Genomic DNA, 20589 nt, shown 5'->3' on the forward strand with positions numbered 1-20589 from the left:
ATCCAAAATTTTGAGATTATTGAATAAAGCATTTATCTCAAATAAAAGAGGGACAGACCGAGAGGAATAGAGGGGCCTCTCTCCTCTCGTCTCTCGTCGTTCCGGTCTCTGAAATCTCGGCCCCAACTAACGGAATTTCGCTTTCGTTTCTCCGACAGATCGGTCCGTAACGCCCGCGGTTTCTCCATCGTATGTTTGTACGTTGACATATATCCGATCTCGGAGCTCTGAGATTTCTCTGGTCTCCGAAGGTCTCTACCGCATTTCAGAATCCTATGAGTCCTCCTCAGGTTCGTACTTTTAGCCGCATTCTGTCCATAACCTTCCATTCCGGCGAAATTTGGTGGTTCGTGCGGATCTGATTTGTCAGAACTGAAAATGCAATACAGAAAACGCTGACTTTTATTTTCATTTTTTTATGTATTAATTTATGCTGTCTGGTTGCTGAGAAAATGGAGATGAATAATATGTAGCTTAATTTCGCGTAATCTAGTTGCCTATTTTTATTTCCTGTGTGAAACCACACAGGGATGATAAATTTAACTAAGCCAAGCAAAATAATTATAGGGGAGAGTTTAGTGTTGAAGAAGAAAAGAATTTGGTTCGGCATGAACTTTAGATCTTTTCCCTTTTTATTTTTGGGTCGATAAAGTATAATTAGGTAACATTTCTACAGTAGATTACCCGCTTTATTTAGGATCACAGTGCCGTTAGGATCAGACTGCTATATTTTCTAAATGGCCATTTTGGATCACAAATTTTCTGCGATAAAGCGAGGTTTAGCTGTAGTGATGCTTCTACACACACACACACACACAAATTTCCACTCAATGAAGTCAATCATCTAATGATTTGTAGTCTTTAAAAAGTATGTTACGGGTTATTCTAAAAAGTGAGCCATGTGCAGCTGCATTCTTGATATGGTGTCTCCGCTGACAATATATTCCATATGTTTAACGTATATTGCTTTTCCTAATTTATGTGGGGGGAACTCTTTAATTGTAGCACTGTGCCCAGGGTTGATCTTGGAAACAAGGCATTTGGGAGGGTCTCAACATGAGCACCTGGTTAGAGCCGCTCACTGGTGAAAATAGGGGATTCTATTCAAATGGGGCTCATGGTGAAGATGTTGAACAGCTAGAGAGTTTTGGGGGTATGGCGGAAGGTAACTAAAGTTATACTCATTCTCTCTCCTCATTCATTTCCACATACCTTGATCTCAATTGACATTACCATTTCTATTTCCTTTAAGTCTGAACTTGTGTTTATCAGGTGACCGGCAGTCTTCTCTGGTGGAGTGGTTAAATGGTATGCTTCCTCATTTAAATTTGCCATTGGAAGCTTCAGAGGAGGAACTGAGAGCATGCTTGAGTGATGGCACTGTTTTATGCAGTATCTTGAACAAGCTCAGTCCTGGTTTGGTAGAAATGGTAGTATCGACTTTTATTTTGAACCTTTTTGGATTTTTTATTTTCTTGTTTTTATTAACTTTCTATTCAGTTTCCACTTTTACCCTTTGTTTCGAAATTATACTGCTCTGTTCTGAACATTTTTTTTTTCTACTTTAGGGAGGCGGCGGTTCTGAGACCGTACCAAATGCCAGAACGTTTTTGGCAGCTATCAATGAAATAGGATTCCCTGGCTTTGAACTATCTGATCTAGAGCAGGTACTTTCTTATAATATTAAAATTATAGGGGACCAATTTCGTTGCACTGTTCAATCATTTTTGTGTTTGTTGAGATTGCAACCATATGGCCAACTTGGACTTGGGTTTATTACATTGAGCCCAGGCGATAGGTTGCCTCATACCGGTTTTTATGGTTTTGAATTGATCCAATCTTGAGAGATATACGTGGGAGTATTCTGGTTCACTTTTTAGCAGCCCTAAAGAAAAACCAATATGGACTGTGAAAGCAAGTCTCAGTTAAATTCTGCAGAAATTCAAGACCCTGGTGCTTCATGATCTCTTATTACTTCTAAATATTCTTCTATTCATTTTAGTTAATAGTCTCAGATTATTTTGCAGGGATCTATGGTGCCAGTTTTGCAGTGCCTTAATACCCTTAGGGTTCAATTTAACTCTAATGTTGGTGGAGAGAACTTCCAAAATCATTTGAGAAAAAGGTGGGATATGTCAGAGGTAGGCTCTTTAAAGGGAATCGATTACTCTGAAAGGTATGTTTCATGTGGACAACATTCAGCTGAAAATGGAGGAGAATGGCAAAGAGACTCTGTTGATGCCAGATTTCAACATTCTTTGCATGGTCCTTCAGGTATGGTTACTGTTTTCTCAGTTGATAGGGAACAGAAGTTATGTGTGCATGACATTTGAATTGTGATGAATGTGCACACACAATGTATTGAGAACGTGTATGCAGGATGTTATGCATCGCAATTGCCTGTTTGGAGGAAGTAGGTGTTTGGCAGTGGTGGGTAGCATTAATTAATGAATGATTAGATGTGTAGGTTTTGGTACCATGGATTGACAGGGGTTTGGAGAGAGAGAGGGGTTGGGGTTGGGGACTGTGGTTGGGTCACTCGGTCTCATTCTGGGTGAGGTACTTGTTATTCATCTTGGACACCAGTGGCAACCACTAAAGAGGGACGGGTGGGGCTGTGGGCTTCAAGGCAAACATCGCATTCTGATTGCCAAATAATCTTGCTCTTGCTGTTTTCTAGTCTTCAATTGTTGGTTTTTCTTATTTCATCTTGCATTTATAGTTTTTTCTTGTGTAGAGTCATCAGATGCTTTAATACATCATCTTGGATATAAATTGCATGACATGTTGCAATTGAAGCAAGGATGTTTTCCTGATTCTTCTGATGCCAAAATTGTTGAGATGATCAGGTCTAACAATTTGGATGTAAGCTAAAAATATATTTTTTTACTTCTTCTATGATTGAGTCCATTTCTTTGTGTTATTCAATTTTGAACTGGATGCTGTTCTCATGTTTTACTGAATTCTTTTTGCAGAAGGTATCAACTCAATCACTTTTCAACATAGTGAATAAGATTTTGGATGATAGCTTGCAAAGAAACCACGGGGATGTTCTTGAGGTACGACAGTAAGAGGACTCGTAGATGCTATATAACTAAAGCATACCTTGAACTAATAAATTGTTACGGTTATTTTTTTCTTGTACTTTTTATTGTTTGCCATTTTGTCTCGCTCACTGGTGTTCCCCCATCTCCTTTCCCATTTTCCAGTTTGTGGCATGGTTGTTGAGAAAAGTCATCCAAGTGATTGAAGAGCGAAGTTCAACTCTAGCAGAAAACTTAAGAACTGTAAGCTGCTTTAGATATATATATATATATTTTTCCAAAATCAGAGAATATATGTTATACTGCTCATCAGTTAGTAAGTGTTTGTATTGTTGCATGCTTGTAGCAAAATAATCTTTATAAAGTTCGTGAGGAAAAGTATCAATCAAGAATAAGAGTACTTGAGGCCCTTGCAACAGGGACTAGCGAAGAAATTGAGGTATACTTACTTTCAGCTCTATCCGTTTCATGTTTACCCAATTGATTATTAACTGTTCTTGGTTCCTATAGGTTGTCATGAAACAACTTCAACAGATAAAGGTGCAGTACTGTTCTTCTCTCTCTTTATATTCAAATGTAATTAGACATGTTTCTTTTGTGAGCCTATATTTTAAAAGTTGTCTTATAGTATTAGCAAGCTGAAGTGGCATATGACCTGCCTTTTATCTTATATTAACTGATAAATAGTATTTTAAGTACTTCATAAGTTACTTTCCGTAATGATCAGTATTTAGCTGTCCCACTTATGTTGAAGGGTTTCAGAACTGCTCTGACTTATTATTGTTAGCTTTGCAGATTGTTGATTGCCAATATTGTGCCGAACTGCATGAAAAACTTAATCGCCTATTTTCACTTTTCTAGATTTGTTATCATGCAAGATCTTAATATTCTATTTTCTTAACTTGTAAGCGTGTAGCATGTCAATTCTGTTCTTTTCACAGATTTATGTCGTATGTTTATTCGTAATGCATGTATATTGCATATTTTATAAAGCGTAGGTGATAATTAGATCTTTGCTGAAACCTACTCAGTTAAAGAAGGAAAATGGTAGGATTACCACCCTCCTACTACCCATTTACTACTCTTTTTGTATTTAATTTTTTTTAAAATTTTTTTATTTTACTTCATGGTTAAGGAAGTGACTATTAGTAAAATTATATATTTTTTTAATGATAAAAAAATAAAAAAATTTCAAATACATGCAAGTAGTAAATGGGTAGTAACCCTATCACTACCCGTTAAAGAATCAAGCTTTCTTATTTGTTTAAAATGGAGACTCATTATGAATTTATATTTCTTGATTATTAATTAAAAACGCCCTATAAAGAATTTATCAATTTGGAAAAGCTTATAAGCCAACAAATTAAGTAGATGTGGATAACGCTTATTTCGTTTTGATTTTATATTTGCAGAAGAACAGCCATCAGAACAACAGGGTTATTAGTTATTTTGCTGGTGAGGTTTTTATTGTTCCTAATGCAGTTTATATGGATGTTGCAGATTGAGAAAAACCAAATAGAAGATAAAAAGAAACTTGAAGAGCAGGAAGTGCAGAAGTTAAGGGAGGAGAAGGCTCGTAGTAACATGGAGATTTTGACACTAAAAGAAGAGCTAGAAATGGCCAAAAGGACACATGAAGCTCATTGTTTGCAATTAGAATCAAATGCTAAGGAAGCTAAAGTTGAGTCGCAGAAAAAGTTAACAGAACTTGAGTGCCTTTTAACAGATTCGAGGAAGAAAGTAGAAGAGCTTGAGGGATTTTCTGAATCTAAATTACGGAGATGGAAAAAGAAAGAAAGAATCTATCAGAGCTCTATAGATTATCAATTTGGAGCTTTGCAGGTTTGCCTTCATTCTTATTTCTTAATCTCATATGATGTGGAAAATTGATCCTATAACAACGGTTTTGTTGCATAGGAATTAAGGGCAGCTTTAGAGTCCATAAAACATGAAGTGTTGAAGACAAAAAGAAGTTACCCAGAGGAAATCAATTACCTGGGTAGGATTGATTGTACATAGCTACTTTATAATCTACTAATTTTTTTGCATTTATCTTTCTCTGGCATTTTTTCATGAGTATTTTCTTTTGAACAGGACTTAAGCTTAAAGGACTAGCAGATGCTGCTGAAAATTACCACATGGTTTTAACTGAAAATCGTAGGTTGTACAACGAGGTTCAGGACTTGAAAGGTGAATCTCTGTCTTGTCGGTTGTTTCTTTGGTTTGTTGATTCTTAGCTAATGTATTTTTTCCCCCGAGCTCTTAGCTAATACCTTTCATTTTGTTCTTTTCCCTCACTTATATAGGAAATATTAGAGTTTATTGTCGCATAAGACCATTCCTTCCAGGACAAAGTAAGAAGCAGACCATTATCGAATATATTGGTGAAAATGGTGAACTAGTTCTTGTGAATCCCTCTAAACAAGGAAAAGACAGCCGTAGATTGTTCAAGTTTAACAAGGTTTTTGGTCCAACATCTACTCAAGGTACTCTTTTCTGAATGAACGATGTTTCCCTAACCACTACATTTCTTTATTGGTGAAAAAAAAAGTTCCGACATTCTAACAATTATTTATTTTAAATCATCTTCTGATAGAGGAGGTATTTATGGACACCCAACCGTTAATCCGGTCTGTCCTTGATGGATACAATGTCTGCATATTTGCTTATGGCCAAACAGGCTCGGGAAAGACATATACGATGGTATGCAAATCTTTCAAATTGTATCAGTTTTAGATGTTTAAAGTTATGCCTTACACCTTTTATTGCGTTTCTTCTAGAGTGGGCCTAGTGTATCTTCAGAAGAGGACTGGGGGGTCAACTATCGGGCATTAAATGATCTTTTCCAGATTTCTAAAAGCAGGAAAAGCTCCATTGCATATGAAGTTGCTGTTCAGATGGTTGAGATATATAATGAACAAGTTCGTGATCTTCTATCAACTGATGGCCCTCAAAAAAGATATCCTTTTCTTCTTTGGCTTTTCTTATTTTGGGAACCTACTTGATCATGGGATGCATTCCATTTGATTATTTAATTGTCAGTAGTAATCTTGGTTGCTACTCTCATCTTATTATGCTATGGAAAAGGTTGTTGTTTCCTTTGACTTGCACACACTTGGGATTTGGAACACCACGCTACCGAATGGGTTAGCTGTCCCTGAGGCAGGCATGCACCCTGTTCAGTCAACTGCAGATGTCTTGGAGTTAATGAACATTGGTTTAATGAATAGGGCAGTTGGTGCCACAGCCCTGAATGAAAGGAGTAGCAGATCCCATAGGTTGGGCTCTCAGTTTAAGATCATTTGTTAACTGCTTTCTACTTGTTCTTTTCTTTTGGCATGGTTTTTATTCACTCATCTGGTGCAGCGTTCTCACTGTTCACGTTCGAGGCATAGACTTGGAGACCGATGCTGTTTTGCGTGGTAGTCTACATTTGGTAGATCTTGCCGGTAGTGAAAGAGTGGGTCGGTCTGAAGCAACTGGGGATAGGCTTAGGGAGGCACAACATATAAACAAATCACTATCAGCTCTTGGAGATGTAATTTTTGCTCTAGCACAAAAGAATCTACATGTACCTTACAGAAATAGCAAATTAACTCAAGTACTTCAGGCTTCTTTAGGTATTTGTCTTATTTTTTTTTTGTCTATAAACGTGGTAATAAGGTATGAGTCATATGGTGGTTCTGAGTTCTTTTATTTGTGACTTATTTTATCTTACTTCTTACTTCCTTTGTCCTCTACAAATTGTAGGTGGTCAAGCAAAAACCCTCATGTTTGTACAGCTTAATCCGGATATAGATTCCTACTTCGAAACTATAAGTACCTTGAAGTTTGCAGAGAGGGTTTCTGGTGTAGAATTAGGTGCTGCTCAGAGCAACAAAGAGGGAAGAGATGTCAGAGAACTTATGGAACAGGTCCAATATTTTATTCATCTTAACATGCTTACTCAGATATTCTTCTTTCACACTGATTTAAAATATAGGTATTTCACAAGATTATCGATTATGTTGGTGTATAACCGAAACAGAGATTAAATCCTACAATCTTCAACCATCATAAAGCAGCAGATTTTCAATTATGAATAATTTAATAACTGCACTTGTTTTGATGAAGTCATCCTTGTCACAATGGCGGTCATTTTTTGCACCACTCTTGCATTAGCTACTGGGCATTGGCCATCGTAGATTGTCATTATAAATGCACATTCCATTTCTATTTTACATTGCTGTCAGGAAATTAGTTGACTACTTTATGGAAAATTCATTTAAAGTCCAATGTTCTTCTGCTCTACCTTTCCCCCATATTTTGTTCGGAGGGTGAGGGAGGAGTTCACAAGCTCTTAAAATTATGCATGAAGGGCGGATTGCTGCATTATTATTATTATTTTTTTTTTTTTGGGGGGGGGGGGGTTTGTTTAATAACGCCATCACTTAATATGAATATGTAGAATTCTGTGTGGTGAGCTTGATGGGATTTGATTCAGGGTTTCTGACCTCTTATGCTCTAGATAGGGTTTAGTTGGTTAAAGGTGGAAGATCGTTGCACCTTGCAGCCTGTTCCACGAAATCTCTTTAAGTTGACTGTAATTGGGTGTTTTTTCAAAGTCTGTTTTAAAGAGAATTTGTTTTCCCACCCATACAATGGCCTACCTTGTTTATCAGCTTTGGGGAGTAAAAGTGTGAGAACTTGTTGGAGGGAACTAGTTGGGTCTTAATCAATTACCTTGCTTAATGTTTAACAGGAAATATCTTTGATTCCCTTTTATATTATTTTCATCCTATTTGCTTTTTACCTTGCAGGTGGCATCCCTCAAGGACATAGTTGCAAAGAAAGATGTTGAGATTGAGCACTTGCAGCGTCTCAAGGCTAGTGCCAATGGTACGAAGCGTGGCATGACCTCATTTAGGCATGGGTCTTCCTCTCCGAGAAGACACTCCGTAGGGACTTCTCGACAAAGGCAAAGTCTGAGAGGAGGAAAAGGTTCGGGGCTTATGGAGAAAGCAGCTTCAGACATGGATAACTGTTCAGAGTACAGCGATAAGCACTCTGATGCTGGTTCTCAGCACTCAATGGAAGGATTTAGTAGACATCAGAAGGAATTGTCTCCTCACTTGAAGCTATCTGGAGGGGATCTAGGCCAGTATTCTAATGAAGACATTGAGCTCTTGGGCTTTGGGGATGCAGATTCTGAGGAAAGATTAAGCGATATATCTGATGGTGGTCTTTCAATGGGAACAGAAACTGAAGGCTCAATATGCAGTGTTGTGGAGTACACTCTTTTCCCTGAAGTTGCAAAACCACCTGAAAACACATCTCCCGAGTGCATACCAGCTGAGAACACGCCTGTTCAGAACAAAGGGAAGTAAGTCTCTTTTTCATGATATTTTAACTGTGGTATGTATTATTCTGGTTGTTGGAGAACTGACTGGTGTCAATCGGATTACTTTCATGCCCAACTAGACTAACATATAAATTGTTGTGCTTGTTCTAATGACACTTCTATGTATAATGTTCATCTTTTTCCTACCACTTACTCAGATGCCAACAACGCAAGCATATATTTTGTAAATCTTACCCCTCCCCACCCTGAGCCCGCTTCTGCAACCTGACATGTTAAGTTGAAACTTAGCCCTTGTTTGGACAATGAAAGTGTTTCATCTCATCTCATCATTATAACTTTTTCAAATTCTCACACAAAATATAATAAATAATTCAACTTTTTCAAATTCCAAAATAATAATAATATTAAAAAATAATATATTAACAATATTTTATTTAACTTTTAACTTTTAACTTTCATCTCAACTCATTTCATCTTAACTCACTATCCAAACCGCACCTTAGTGTCGGGAGCTGCTTTGGAGTTTATTCAAATTTAATCCAGCTTTCTTTGAAAAGCTGTTACTGTGTTCTTGGGTTGGGTAAGCAATGGCTAGTTGCAATTTTCATATCAGTTGCTCTTCTCTTGAGTGACCAACTGCCAGTGATATCATATCTCTTGTTCAATTGTGAAATTTGCTAGCCTTTTTTTTAAAGGAGCATTGTACTGCAATTTCTAATTGCAGCAACTTCTCTGCCTGCTGCATTTGGTATTTTGATGGAAGCTCCAGTTGTAAAAATCGGTAACATGGTGGGGGTGGGGGTTTTATGCCTGCGAGCGTGTCATTGCTAGTTCTTGAGTTCACCTCTATTTAAATTGATCTCACTCATGTTTTCTGTATCCTTGTCTCAATGCAGGGAAATCTCACTCATGGAATCATATTTATATAAATTAGTCTGACGCCCAGTTTCTTTGTATCTGCTTGAACGCAGGCTACTGATGCTAGAACGCAGGCCAAGTTTACCATCTAAACTTCCAAAGCCCACTCCAAAGCCGGTGCAGACTAAATGTTCTTGGCAATCATTGACCAGCAGCTCCTCAAAGATTTCATCATCAAGTAAGTAAATATATATATATATATATATATATATATATATTATATTTCTCTCTTCCTGTAACTTGGTCCGCAGCCATTTAAGTTCACTTAATAGCCGTCACGATTCAGTTCTTTAAAAATCTCTGATCATCCACGTCTCCATCCCACTTTTTCTGTACCTATTTTTTCCAATTTCCTTATAATGCATGTCAGGTGCTAGGAAAACTTATGCTGGCAGTTCCTCTGCACCAAAGCCCCTCAAACGGTGGCAATGAGTTTGGTTGGCTGGGGAAGAAGAGAATTCTTATGACCTAACTAGCTTGTATCTATGGTAGGAACCCACTGTAGTTCTGTACTCTTTTAACTTTACTGTGCGCCTTAGTTTAGATTATGCCCTGCTTCCATTTATGTCTCGTATTGGAAGAGGCGATTGAAACCTTCCCACTCTGTAAAATGTGTAGGTTTAGGATCATAGTGCAACTTCCTTCTGTTGGATTTCTCTATTTTGGCCCTTACTCCTGTTTTCATTTTCTTAATATTATCAGGTGTCCAGATGACAGAAAAAGTAAGAGCTTGGAATTGAGTAAATATTTTTTTTTTTTTTTTTAACACAATTCATCCAATAGCAAACGAACATGAAGTTCTTCATCACTTTCCTCGAGTTGGGCTCCATTTGGATGATTATTATTTTTTTAACAAAAATAAAACTTTTGTTTACATTGCAAAACTCAATTAAATGTCCATATATTTTTTGAAGTGAATGGTGAGGGATTGTTGGGGTCAAGCACTCATTTAAAAAAAAGTAGGTAAATCTGGAATCTATATGAAAAAAATTATTTTTTTAATAATAAACTTTTTTTTTCAAAGAGATTGCGTGGGACTTCTACATTAGTATTGTATCTAGCATTACTCTTTTCAAAGAGAAAATATTTGAAATTTTATGGTGTGCAAATCTCGCACTCATTTTGAAAAAAAATGAGTAAACCTAAAACTTACAGGAGAAAAATTATTATTTTAATGGTAAGATTTCACTTTTTTTTAAGGGGCAATATGTGACACAACTTGTGAACCCAACATGAATAGGAACATGAAATTAACGGGTTTGGTTTTGATATAAACAGATTCGAGTCAAAACAGGTTGACTCGTTAAGACATGATTAATAAACAGGTTAATAACGGGTCAATTCGCTTAACCTGAAATCAACCGATCAAGCGATAGTAACTCTATAAATTTTATTTCAAAGTTACAATTTTATTCTTGTTGGGTTGTAATATTAGAATTTCTCAATATGTTTATGTTTTTATTGTGTATTGTAATTTTGGACCTATGCTCATATTTATTATTGTTGGATTTGTAATATTAGTTTTATTATAAGTTAATATTTGAAAAATAATGATATTTTTTGTTAGGAGGTAGTTTATTATTATTTCTTGAGATGTTGTGATTACTAATAAATATAGATTTCAACTTTTATGTAAAATTATGTTAATTAGGTCAAATGAGTTATGCGAGTTAATTCAATTTGTTTATATGAAATGAGTTGAAATGAGTCATGTCGTGTTGGCTTACTTTTAATTCACAGATCAAAATAAGTGACATGACACGATACGTTATTTAAATGGATTGTGTTAGAAAATTTGATCCATTTAGTTTAACAAATTGGATTTGGATTGATCTATATAGTCGAATTAAGAACATGACATGTGAACACAGATTGCCACTTCTACTATTTTTTTTCAAAATGTGCACATGTCTTACACACTTTAAGGCTATATCAAGATACAAAGAAAACAATTTTGATAGATAAGTTTATAACACTAGTTCTGGGCACTTTCGAATCCGATCATGGTGCCTATTTTATTTGGAAAAATTCCTTTTATAAATCCTTGGGATTTCCTTAATTTTAAATTGATCCTAGCAGTTAAAAAACTTAGAAACTGGTCGTTAGGGTGATCACGGTGTAAGAAATTTATTATCCTCCCGTCCATTAAAAAAATGATGACCTCAAACTTATTTTTCATGTCATGATGACATGTCTAAAGAATGTATAATTAATATTTAAGGACTAGTTTGGACAGGAATATCTTAGAATATTTGTGAATAGGGGTGTTCATCTGGATTCTGATCTGGGAACTCGGGTATACCCGGACCGGAACCCGGGTTTCAAACCCGAGCCGAAACCCAGACCGGGTTGATTCGGGTTTTTGAAACCCGGAAATCCGGGTTGTACCCGGATTTATTTATTTATTTTTAGTAAAAGCCATTATTTTATTAATTTTTTTTAAGAAGTCAAGTTCATGAAACACATAATATTTGTATTCTAAAAATACTAAATGCATGTGAAACAAAAAAAAAAAAAAAAAAAAAAAACAATATTCATCTATGCATGCATCACAATGAAATCCACTACATATTACACTCATGGTATTTATAAATTACACTAATGGTATTTATAAATTACATTACCAAACACAAAATTACAAGAAATGAGTTACAAAATCAGCAGCACGGTCTTCCTATCAGTGATTTAATCTCACACCAAATAATAGTCCATTGTCAATTCCTGCAGCCAAGAAATCAAAAAGCTCATTAACTAGTTTTATATATTATATTCAAATAGAATATTAAAAAAGAGTAAAGAAAATGAGTATAAAAATTTATGTATAAAGATGGCAGCACCTCAAAATGGTTTTGAAATTAATGACGATACATAAAAATAATATCAAGAAATACACCCAAACAATCTTGGCTAGTTAAAGGGCAGTCAGAGAAAAGATGCAAATCATATTCAATATCACCCAAAAAAGTCCATTGTATGCTTGCAAATGCATGTGCTAGTGTTTGGCAATAACGTTTTATAAGTACAATTGATTATCCACCATTGCCAGCTTCAATTGGATTACTTTCTTCATCACTTGGTTCATGCCAGTTTTTCAAGCAATAAGGGTTCAGTAACAAAAGAAATATTTCATTTCATCTACCTTGTAGTCATTTTTTTTTATAAGTTAAAGCAAATGAATCGAATAATTGTGTTCCCTTCCCAAAGTTACTACATGAAAACCAGACCATTTCACCAGAAAGAAACGTGTTCCATTTGCCAGCTTGTAGTCATCATGCTTTGCAAAGAATATTTTCCACAAAAATGAGCGGAAACCCACCATTTGACTTGGTGGAATACACAAAAGTGAACTTTCAGATAAGTTTTTTGGGTAAGCAAAATTAAAATGCATTTTAGGCCAAATTGTGAATAGTAGTACAATAGTTTAAATTAAGACATTTTATTGAATTTTGAGAAATGAGAAAAAAAAAGTTAAATAAAAATAACATAAAGTTGAATATAATATTTTAATATTATTTTTGTTTTGATATTTAAAAAAGTTGTATTGTTTTTTTATGTTTTGTTTAGGAGTTTAGAAAAGTTGTAATGATTTAGGTAATAATTAAATGAAAAATTTGATGATTTAAAATTGAAGAATATTTTGGTGTTTGAGTGATATTTAAGAAGGAAATATATGAGAATATTTGTATCCCAAACAAGACTTTAGAGTTAAAAAAAATGTACAAATCAACATTGCCACATCAGTAAAAACAAAAAAGACAGATTAATATGTGCAATAAAGCCAATTTTTTTTTTTTTTTTTTGAGTCGAGAGGAGGTTGAATTTAAAACCTTTATTTTAGAGGTTTGAGTGTTATGCCAGGGTATATGCCTTTGGCAGAGCCAATCTATTCTAAAGCCTGAGGGGGAGAACACATAATTCATATAATTGATGCATCACGATTCTCTTTTCTAAATTAAATGCTGTCATATCAGTCGTATGCAATGTGTGTATTGATAACTTCAGACTTATGAATAGAGTTTTTGTCTGTGATATTTGTAATTCGTTGAATTAGCCATATTTCTTGTAGTTTGATGAAATGGTTTTTTTATCAGCTACTTTTTCAAACTATATTATATGTAATTAATAATAAAATTTTATTAATCCGAATATATATTAATCCGAAGAGTGGCACTACAACCACCAAAAAATTGTCCCAAAGGATGTCTCAATAGTGCATTTCAATTTTTTATTTTTTTTCTTTTCTGTCATGTATTTTTTTTAAACATCATAAACATTTTCAAAAAATATAAAAAATTCAAAACACTATTAAAAAATATTTTCTTAATCATTAAATAAAAAAATAAAAAATAAAAAAACCTTTTGGGAGAAATGTTTGAGGCCCATTTTCGGGATCCCAAGCATTTGTCTAAAACGAGAGTTACAAATTTTATAGAATCCATATGTTAGACGTTATTCATTCATGCCAAAAATCTATAGTAGTGCTTTATAATTTCACAAGGACAGGACTATGTTAAAGTTAATTTGTATGCATGAATCCTACCAAAGTTTGGATTTCTTGTCCTAGTAGGTTTCGGAGATCTCCATTCTCCCATGATGCCTGTAAGATTTAATAAATACAATGCTAAAAGAAAAACAGCGGATTCTGTTACGAGTATATTTGATTGATATATATATAGATGTTACATGTATATTGATCTGTTTGCAGTAGTTACATAAGACTTATCTGTACAAATTCAAATATTAGTTTGATTCTAAGATAGGATAACAACTAGCCTAACAACTAGTCTCTATCATTTTCTTTAGTATTGTGGTTACTCAGTGGAGATGAACATTTGGGTTTATTTTGCAAACCCCAAACCCCAAGCTTCACAGCTTATTAGGACTCTGATCACCACATGAACTCGGAACACGTTCTTGATTATATGAAGGATGCAGTTTGCACGGAATCGACAGTTTCTTGTGGGTTTCAAAGCAAAGCAGCTTCAATGGAATCAAAGCTCTCTTGCTGGATTGACCCGGAGGCCGTTTCAACAGAGTTAACGCTCTCTTGTGGCCCAGTCCAGATCGAGTCCAAGAAATGCAAAGCACCCGAAGCTAGAAACTCTCTTCATCATGTCTCCTTTGCCAGGATCCACGAGTTGCTATTTACTGATCCCAGGAAGACTAGCGAAACCGTAATGATAAACTCTGAAGTTAATCCAAAGGAAGATAGCCCAGTCTCTGACAATTCTGAGGTTACAGTGACCTCCATTCATAATGCCGTGACTGCAAGGACGGGATCAGTACGCCTCGACAAAGATCTACATGAAGAGAGGAGTACGCCGACTGCCATGGAGGTCAATCCTTGGAAAATAAAAAAGACACTGACGGAGAGTGATCTTGGTAATTTGAGCCGGCTCTTGCTGAAAACAACTTGGGTAAGGGATCATGTTTTGCCATTCTTGGATAGTGATATCATCAGATCAGAAGTTGAGAGTGATCAGGGCATGCGCGTTAAAGTTTGGGATCAAGATTCTCAGTCAGCACATGAGTTGGTTCTCAAGAAGTGGAAAACCTGTAAGAGCTATGTTTTGATCAATGGGTGGCACAAAGATTTTGTGAACAGGAGGAACTTGAAGAAAGGGGATGTCATTGGCCTTTACTGGGATCCCTTTGATTCGATATTCCATTTTAGTGTTCTACAAAGCTGGGCTGATCTGGTTGCTGATCATCATCATCAGCCAAATCTCTAAGTTTTTAACTGGATCATGTTTGTTGGATAAACTATAGATCTATTGATGTTAATCATGCACCAGCTAGCTGGATTATACGTGGAATATTATCATATGTTTTCTCTAATTTGCTACTCGTCATGTATATTTTTTCGTATTAATTCTATCTTTTAATGAAATTGCAGAATATTATATATATATATATATATATATATATGATATGTTCTTTCTTTTCTAATCATCAGATATTTTATTTTTTTCTTTCTGTTTGTTATTTTGTTAAAGAACTAATTGTTTTGGATTAATTCTCGTGCGGCTAGGAAATCGTATGCCATAGTGATCTTCAACAGCTAGCACAGTTTTCTTTTTTCTTATCATCAATTGCGGTGTTTCTAATTTTTTGGTAACAGAACCACTTTGGAATTTAATTAATAATTTTAAAAAATTAGGTGCTTTTGATATTTAGAATATTAATAATCAAAATTACCCATTAAAATAATTTTAAAGTATTCAATCATAGTGTTAGCCGAATGACTAATATAAATGCACGGATTTTTCCTTTTCCTACGTGGTTAATAATAATAATAATGATATCCTAGTTAGCTAGCACTATATTTTATTATAACATGTTGGAAATTGTTCTTGCCACTTAGCTTGTGCTTTGTCGTTGAATTAAATTCAACTAATTTCAAATCAATTATTGATAAAATTTATTATTTTTTTAACTTTTTATAAAAAAGATTAAACTCATCACAACTTATTTTATACATTTTAATCTGAAGAATACTTTTTTTAAAAAAAGTATTCCTCAAATTTCATTTAAATTAGAACAAAGTTCAATCATTACAATATTTCTCCATTTGGAGAGTTTGTAAAATTTCCATAGGACATTCTTCAATCCAAACCCTTAAATGAGCTACATTGTTAGCCTCCCTGTGTACAAATTTAATTTTCTAGTTCACTTTTTTCTGTAACCAACCCCTTACCTCATCCACCACATTTTCATAAGCAACAGCAAGATCATCCTTACTGTTAGCAGTCTTGACTATGATCTGTGAATCTCCGTCTAAAATAGTCAATGAAAAGCCAAGCTTATCACAAAACTGAACTACTCTTCTCCGAGCAAGAGCTTCCCCAACTGAGGGATCTTGTAGACAGTCTATCACATAACACAAAGATGCCAAAACTTCTCATTCCTCATCTCTTATAACCACCTCTATACCCACCTTCTTCAAAGTTGAATAAACAGACGCATCCTAATTAATCTTCACCCAATAGGGTTCAAGCTTTTCTCATTTTCGATCCCTGTTGCAACTAGAAGCTGTTTTCATCATACATTTTCTATGTTCTTGTGCTATCACATACTCATGATACCCATCTATAACAGATCTCATCACCTTTTTAGGATCAAAGAACTTATTTTTGAACTTATAATCTGAAAAATATTTACATCAATGATGTCAACCTAAAAAAATTAAACTCATCTTAATGAGTCCTATAAAATATTATTATTTACAACTCAACTTAACTCAAATCAACTCATCTTAACATCTAAATTAGCTTCTTCGGGTTGGCCCAATTAAGAAGAAGAATAAAAACTTCACTCGCATGCATTCACGTGTTCTTCAACTAGTACTCTTAATGTAAAAACTCGGGCTTTGGCATGGGACCGACCAAAGGCTTTTGAACTAGAGTATAACTGTATAATACAATATTCAATTATGTAGTATATTCTATATGTATGGGCCTATGGCCTTTTTTTTTTTAAAAAAAAAATGTAATATATTCTACATGAATCGTTAAAAAAAATAAAAAAAGTAGAATTTTTTCTGAAAAAGCATGACTGTATTATACCGGTACATGTTCAAAGGTAGGCACATGGATTATTAATTTTATCCCAAATTTCACTTGCCCTGTTCGGATACAAGAAGTGTTTCTTTTCTTATCATATTTTCTGATTATTACAATTTTTTTAAATTCTCATACAAAATATAATAAATAATTCAATATTTTTAAATTCTAAAACAATATTAATATTAAAAAATAATATTCTAACATTATTTTATTTAACTTTCATCTCATCTCAACTCACTATCCAAATGACACTTAGACACAAAACACTTTTTAACAATTTTAAATATTCAATTTTTTCATCTAATCATTACCTATTCATTACAACTATCTCAAACTTCCAACAAAACACAAAAATAATACAATTTTTTTTTTCAAATTTCAAAATAAAAATAATATTAAAAATAATATTCAAACAATTTTTTTTTTTAATTTCATAATATTTTTATTCAAATTTTTCTTTTTCATTTTCCAAAACCCAATTAAACAACTTAACTTAAACTATTTTACTACTATGCACAAAACTATCATTTCATTTGATCATCCCCCAAACATGCCCTTAATTTTATTAAAAAAATATGTGCATCTCATATGTTCAAAGAGCACATGGATTAGAATTGTTATATTAAAAAGAAAAATTCTATACACCGTATTACCATCTCACTTTTATCCCACTAAATATGATATATCACATTTATCACCATTAAATGATCATTTATACATGCTTATTTATTATTTAATGATCATAAATATGTCACATATTACTTAGTATGATTAAAATAGGATAAGAGTATAGTGTATAACATTACTCGATGATCATGATAGATATCCTAAGAAGGGAGATATGAAAATCCTTTTTTACTTTCTATTGGGATGATAGAGAGCAAAACTGAGCTACGGGGAATTAGAATATAACGATGGAGATCACCCGTTTGATTATAACTTAAAATTGAGACAGATAGAGCATCCAGAATATCTGTGCTATGATTGGTGAGGTACGTATCCCATGGCCACTATACTAAGCAGTCAGCTCAAATGACTATGATAGAAGCATCATTTCATGTTTTTATTGTTTTTTGGTTATGCTGTTCTAGAACTCTGGCTACTATATAAGGATATGCTGTCATGTTTTGATGTAAGTTCCTAGCTTGGATCTTATATAGATAAGCCAGCGATATGGAACAGATGATCATTATCATCATTGATATAAAAATGTATCAGTGTATTGAATTTTTTAAAAACAAAAATTGTAAAGGATCTTATTACAATAAATAGGACTGTTCATCCGAGTTCTGGCCCGAGAACCTGAATATACCTGAACCAGAACCTGAATGAATTCGAATTTTTTAAAACACAGATTCCGAGTTGATCCGCCAGAGGGTCTTGAGCTAGCTTCCTTGAAGAGGCTTGATGGAAAAGAGAGGTGAAAAAAAAAGAACTTAAGAAAGGTCTCTCTCGACCTCACAAGCTCTTGGATTCCATGGCTAAGGCTGACTTTGGCGGATTTTAGGTGAGGGTGGAGGAGTAGGATAGGGAGTGAGTGTAAGATAGAACCTCAATATGCTAGGGAAATTGTGGCATATAAGAAGGGTGGTGCTAGGGCTCAACACCATTTTGAAGGGGGAGTTGGATCATAACATCAAGGAGACAGATCAAGGCTATAAAGGCAATAAACACCAAATAATCGATTTCCTGCTCTTTTTTTTCATACACGTAATAGGCTATAAACAGTAAACACCAAAGAATCGACTTCCTTCTCATTTTTTTCACACACATGAAAGGCTATAAAGGCAATGGAAGTCCTGCAAAATTAAGACAGATCAAGGAGAGATGGACAAGCCACAATGCCCCGCAAAAAAAAAAAAAAAAATCAAAACATTCAAATCGAAAAAAAATAAATAAAAGATACCGGGTTCGGCTCGAAACAATTCTAGACTGGAATCCATAAAACCGGAAAAAAATACAGTCCGAATGAACCGTCCTAACAATAAATAATGTTTTTAAAACAACAAAATTTGTTATAAAACATTAAAGGCGTGTTTTGAAAATTTCCCGTGATGCTTTTTCTATCATGACCATCTAATTGAAACCATCATGTACATATAATCTGTCAAGATATGTTTGGGTTAATTAAGAGCCAAAAATGTCCTTTCCTTGAAAGCAATTAAAGGAAGCTGCTCCATAAAGGTCCAAAAATCTCTTAAGTTCATGACAGCCTGCATTAACCCAATGAAAATTCCAACAAACTACGTACAATCTGATTCTTTTCTTCTGATTCACCAGCTTGAACCATTCTCCACCAATCACCACCATTCTGAACATGAAGGATCAAAGTCCAAAACAAAAGTACTGTTTTGTAGCCTTGTAGTTAGGGATGATGAGAAGATCAAAAGCTGCATGCAGCATTGAAGTATTATTTCACTCTTTTATATATTGTTTCTTGTTTTCCTTCTACATGCATGTCCTGATCAGCACATGATAAATAATATATATAGTACTGCATGAGAGTGGAGACAAGAAACATCTGTGCATGTCCTTTTCACTGTCTTTGGGCGATGCATGTGGGATGAAATTAAGCTGGGACATGGAAATCATGCATATAACGATGGAGATCATCATGGGAAACTGATCATGATCATTCAGAGTGATTAGATTATCTATCATTATCTAGGTTGAATATTAGATTATCAGTACTGCTGTCATCATGATCTTGACAATAGTGATCATGATGTGGATTTATTCATGCACCATTATTAATTATCAACATCAATGCATCTAAAATTGGAAAACTTTCAGTACTGCTATCAAAGTTATAATAAAGCTCGATCGTGTGATATGATCATATATATATATATATATGTATATAGTGCTTATTTAGGTTTGAGTTTAGAAGGTTAAAGATTGTTAGTTCGGTGCTTATGTTCGTAAAGGTATATAGATCGAGTAATATGCCATTCTTCATTTTTAATTTAAATTACCATCTTTTGTTATATTGACTAATATAGTAAATTTAAAATAATTTCATTGGAAAACGACTTAAATAAAACCCGTGATTGAGAATAACAAAGCTTTAAGTTAAAAATTACATATATTTCTATCGAAAATATATTTTTATAAAAAAAAAAAAAATCAACTGTATGTTTTTGTGGGAGTGATGGGATCATGACAACTATTGAATGGATAAAATCTATAGAATAATATGTTTTCATATAAGTACTGTTATAGTCACAAAAAAATTATATAAAAATAATTTTATAAACTGATCAAATGATTTCATATAATCTGTTTGATCTATTTTGTAATAAAATTAATTATATAATTTTATTTTGATAAATTATATTATACCATATCAATTTATAAAATTATTTTTATATAATTCATTTGTAATGTTTTTCATAGTCAAATATTCGGAATCGAGGTAAAAGCCATACGGTGCAGCCCGTAGCATCGGAATCTTCCCGCAATTTCCAGCCTATCCCACGACACATCAGCACGGGGGCTTTCAGAATATTGGAATTTAGAATTTTTGATGGGTTGGAAAAAGGGAGAGAGCATAATTTGAATTTGTTCTGTTCGGTCCAAATCCTATATAAACCCATCGCCCCTCCTCCTTAAACCCGACCCTTCTCTCCGGATTATTTTCTCGAGAAAATGAATTGCAGAACCACCGAGTCTCTGCTTCTGTCTCGCGAATCATCGCCTTTTTCGAGGTTCCACTTCTCAA

At 34.2% G+C, this 20589-nt stretch overlaps 2 protein-coding genes across 5 annotated transcripts; both read left to right on the plus strand.

Annotated features, from left to right (window-relative positions):
- On the plus strand, positions 1-9963 carry LOC121234754 (kinesin-like protein KIN-14J). Of its 4 annotated transcripts, none has more exons than XM_041130843.1 (22): positions 1-290; positions 1006-1165; positions 1273-1430; positions 1569-1667; positions 2028-2274; positions 2738-2865; positions 2976-3059; positions 3210-3287; positions 3391-3483; positions 3555-3584; positions 4545-4886; positions 4962-5043; positions 5139-5234; positions 5351-5530; positions 5641-5747; positions 5825-6003; positions 6158-6322; positions 6411-6664; positions 6795-6958; positions 7844-8406; positions 9357-9481; positions 9674-9963. In XM_041130843.1, exons 2-22 carry the CDS (start codon positions 1057-1059, stop codon positions 9733-9735), a joined length of 3345 nt encoding a protein of 1114 aa, XP_040986777.1. In that variant the 5' UTR covers positions 1-290; positions 1006-1056; the 3' UTR covers positions 9736-9963. The 4 variants fall into 4 exon arrangements, with proteins under 4 accessions (XP_040986777.1, XP_040986774.1, XP_040986775.1 ...); XM_041130840.1 differs by having other exon boundaries at positions 30-290; positions 2723-2865; XM_041130841.1 differs by having other exon boundaries at positions 30-290; positions 1018-1165; positions 2723-2865.
- A 4176-nt stretch (positions 9964-14139) lies between these two features.
- LOC121235533 (B3 domain-containing protein At2g33720-like) lies at positions 14140-15035 on the plus strand. The gene has a single exon (XM_041131878.1). The coding sequence runs from the start codon at positions 14199-14201 to the stop codon at positions 15033-15035; it is 837 nt and encodes a 278-aa protein (XP_040987812.1). The 5' UTR covers positions 14140-14198.
- Positions 15036-20589: the final 5554 nt, after the last annotated feature.

Source organism: Juglans microcarpa x Juglans regia, chromosome 6D (assembly GCF_004785595.1).
Source record: "Juglans microcarpa x Juglans regia isolate MS1-56 chromosome 6D, Jm3101_v1.0, whole genome shotgun sequence".
In the NCBI taxonomy this organism is placed as follows: Eukaryota; Viridiplantae; Streptophyta; class Magnoliopsida; order Fagales; family Juglandaceae; genus Juglans; species Juglans microcarpa x Juglans regia.